This window comes from Sinocyclocheilus rhinocerous, unplaced genomic scaffold, assembly GCF_001515625.1.
Source record: "Sinocyclocheilus rhinocerous isolate Xijiao unplaced genomic scaffold, SAMN03320098_v1.1 scaffold144, whole genome shotgun sequence".
Classification (NCBI taxonomy): Eukaryota; Metazoa; Chordata; class Actinopteri; order Cypriniformes; family Cyprinidae; genus Sinocyclocheilus; species Sinocyclocheilus rhinocerous.
In genome coordinates this window covers 690843-694022 of record NW_015645650.1, presented here as the reverse complement: position 1 = coordinate 694022, position 3180 = coordinate 690843, and the positions used below count along the sequence as shown (strand labels likewise).

Genomic DNA, 3180 nt, shown 5'->3' with positions numbered 1-3180 from the left:
TCGTTTGCAAAATGATTAAGACTCTTAAAGCAATCTTGTGTGCTTCAGCGACTTTATGCTGTCATTCAGTGATATGAATATGTGTCTTACTAAACATAGGTTAGTCAACCTAGTTTTAATCGGCAAACCAAGATGTATATTTACAAGGGGGAAAAAAAGAAGAAAATAAGAAAAAGATAGGCTACAACTGGCGAGATTCTTATAGGCTACTATCAAACTGGCCCGTTTTACCAGCACAGCTAGCTTCACAGAGCAGTGAAGAGATGGAAATTAAAATATATATATTTTTATATTATAGGATATAGCAGATGTCTATCAGATAAAATATTTTATGTTTGAAGAGTGCCTTACACCAACGCATAAGGCTGATAATAAAATGTATCTGGCTCATTATATCAGATGCCCATGTACATATAAAGAAAAATAAACCACATTATTTGTTAAACAATCATTTTATTGACAAAATGACATTGCTAACAAAGTATGATAACGTATTATTCTTAGTGCATTCACATACACATACACAAAAGTCACGACCCAATAAATTAAGCATCAAAATGTCTCATTTTCTTTTTTTTTTAAGCACACAACGGACTGAAATACATATTCAATGTAAGACCATTAATCCCAAAGTTTTAAACTTTGAACTTGTGTTTTCTTTCAAATTATAGGCATTAGAATGTTCAAACAGCGTGAAAACATTTGTCTTAGTTTAAATAGGCCAAATACCGCGAAATATATAACAGTGGTAAAAGCACCTCCCATATATCTTTTACCATCTTTACAGAGGTGATTCAGACGCCTGTTTTAATGAAAAAGAAAGTCTTCTCTTGAAGCTTTTTTATGTCAACATAAAACTTATTAGGTAGTTTTTTCCTTGTTGGACAGACCAGTACTTATTAATTAAAACTACAGGCTACATGTTATGTACAATGTTTCTAGGGCTTCGTCATAAGCTCCTTTTTTAACATTTATTCCGCCTTTTCACCATCCTCCTCTTCGCTGACCTTTGCGGAGTTCAGCACTTTATTCTCCTTTTTCCATTTCATTCTACGGTTCTGGAACCATATCTTAATCTGTCGTTCCGTCAAACACAGAGCGTGCGATATTTCAATTCTTCGTCTTCTGGTCAAATATCTGTTAAAGTGGAACTCCTTTTCCAGTTCAAGAGTCTGAAACCGAGTGTAGGTTTGACGACCCCTGCGGCCAGTGCTGCCAGGCATTCCTGTCAAAAAAAGACACACTAGATGAACATCCAGTAGCCTATATACAAACAGGCCAACGTAAATAATCAAAGAACATTGCTACAATTGTCATCATTATCATTATTACGATAAATGTTATTACTGCACTGACATCATATTTTGACATTTTATCCACATGTGAGGGTGAAATGTTTTAAGAAATTCTATTAAAGGTCATTGATAAACGTCACTGCGTGGAGTTTATTTTACTCTAATAGCCTATCTAATAAAAACGTGGAAGAATTTACGCATCGGGTTGCTTAAAAGCGCAATATTCAGGATGCAGCTTACTGCATCCATTGGCAATTTGTTTTGCCTGGGTATAACTTTTTCTAAAGACTGCAGACTATGCCTCTTCATTAGTGTCTTCTTTTTATGTGTTCACAGAGTCGTCTAGTGGAAAGTAGCCTAATGTAAATTGCGCCCCTACTTCTATGACATGCAAAACTGCGAAATAGCAAACGTGTCTTACCATTACACGAGTTCATCCTCTGCATCCACGGGTAAACCGGTGTACACGGTTTGTCTTCACTGTTAAAATATCTCTCTGCACCCTGCTCAGTGCAGTCCGTCTTGCACTGCTCTTGGGTTAGGACCAGCGAGTCTTCCAGACCTCCGATAGCGCACGAGCGGTCCGCGGTTCGGTAAATGTTGGGTGTTGTGTAGTCACAAGCACTGGTGGATCCGCTTCTCCCAAAAACGCCCCCAGCTTGCTGGTAATACGAGGAGGTGTAAACCTTGTCCTGGACATTGGTAGCTCCGAACGTAGCGCTTGGATAATGTCTTAAAGGATCTGTATATCCAGAGGAATATAGCGGTATCTGACCCAAGAAAGACTCCTGTCCTCCGGGTAGAGACACGGGAAAAGTTGAGTTGACGAAATAGGAACTCATGGGGTGGCCAGTGTTATTGTCCGAGTGTTATGATTTGTTGTGTTTTATAGTCCAAGTGGTTTTTGCCATTACTTTATCTGAGATTTGGTTTTAGCCGAAGGGGGGTGGCGAGGTGCCAATCTGAGACCGCGGGGAAACGGACCAGCTGATCAGTGCCTGACCAATCCTGAGCACTTCTGACTACAGGATAACGTGTAAGGTGGGGGCCCTCTTGTTGCACAGAATGGAATCCCCAGGGCATATCAAAACACTCAGACGCAAGTGTTTTTCACCGTTTTCCGGGAAAAAAAACAGCAACAACAACATATAGAAACATAATGCAATGATAGGCATAAATAAATTATTATTTTATAGGAGTATGAGGTCAATAATTAATTTCCCCTCCACATTTTCTAATTTTTCTCAATCGAAAAATTATGCAAACCTCATTTTCAAATGCACGTTATTTTCATTTCGACTTTGTCTTCATTCAAAAATTTCCATTGCTGAAAATTTGCAAAATCTGTATGCAGACATAATTGGCTCAATTCATGTGCACAAGAGAATTTCAGAGACGCACAGACGGACTTTTACTCTCCAACACGAACTTGTACTGACCTTTACACTCTTTATGTATTAAATAATACCATACTATACCGTTGTTGAGACCTTCAGCGCATTCTCTGACTAAATAAATAAATAAATTTAGACAACTGCAATACGCTAATTTACAAAGAAGACTTCATAACTTGCATATTTTGAATAGGCCCTGATAATCATTCTAAACAATTAAAATCTATCTATCTATCTATCTATCTAGTTTACCGTAGCATATAAATGGCTTTCACGCTGTTTAAATACCTAAATACAGTGCAATTTTTCTCCAGAGGCGCAGCATATAGACTATATAGTGAAATCACCATGAATACCTGCTTCAGCAATACATTACCACACTGGACATAAAAAGTAATTTTTCTATATCAATAAAAACAATGCATGAATGGTAAATATGTAGAAGATAAATACAAACTAAACATTAATCCAAGATTAAAACAAAGCCAACA

At 37.4% G+C, this 3180-nt stretch overlaps 1 protein-coding gene across 1 annotated transcript; it reads right to left on the bottom strand.

Moving 5' to 3' along the window:
- Nucleotides 1–971: 971 nt before the first annotated feature.
- Nucleotides 972–2137, bottom strand: hoxb6b (homeobox B6b). Its single transcript, XM_016510700.1, has 2 exons — nucleotides 1717–2137; nucleotides 972–1225 (listed from the first exon to the last, which is right to left on the bottom strand). The coding sequence occupies exons 1-2, from the start codon at nucleotides 2135–2137 to the stop codon at nucleotides 972–974; spliced, it is 675 nt and encodes a 224-aa protein (XP_016366186.1).
- Nucleotides 2138–3180: the final 1043 nt, after the last annotated feature.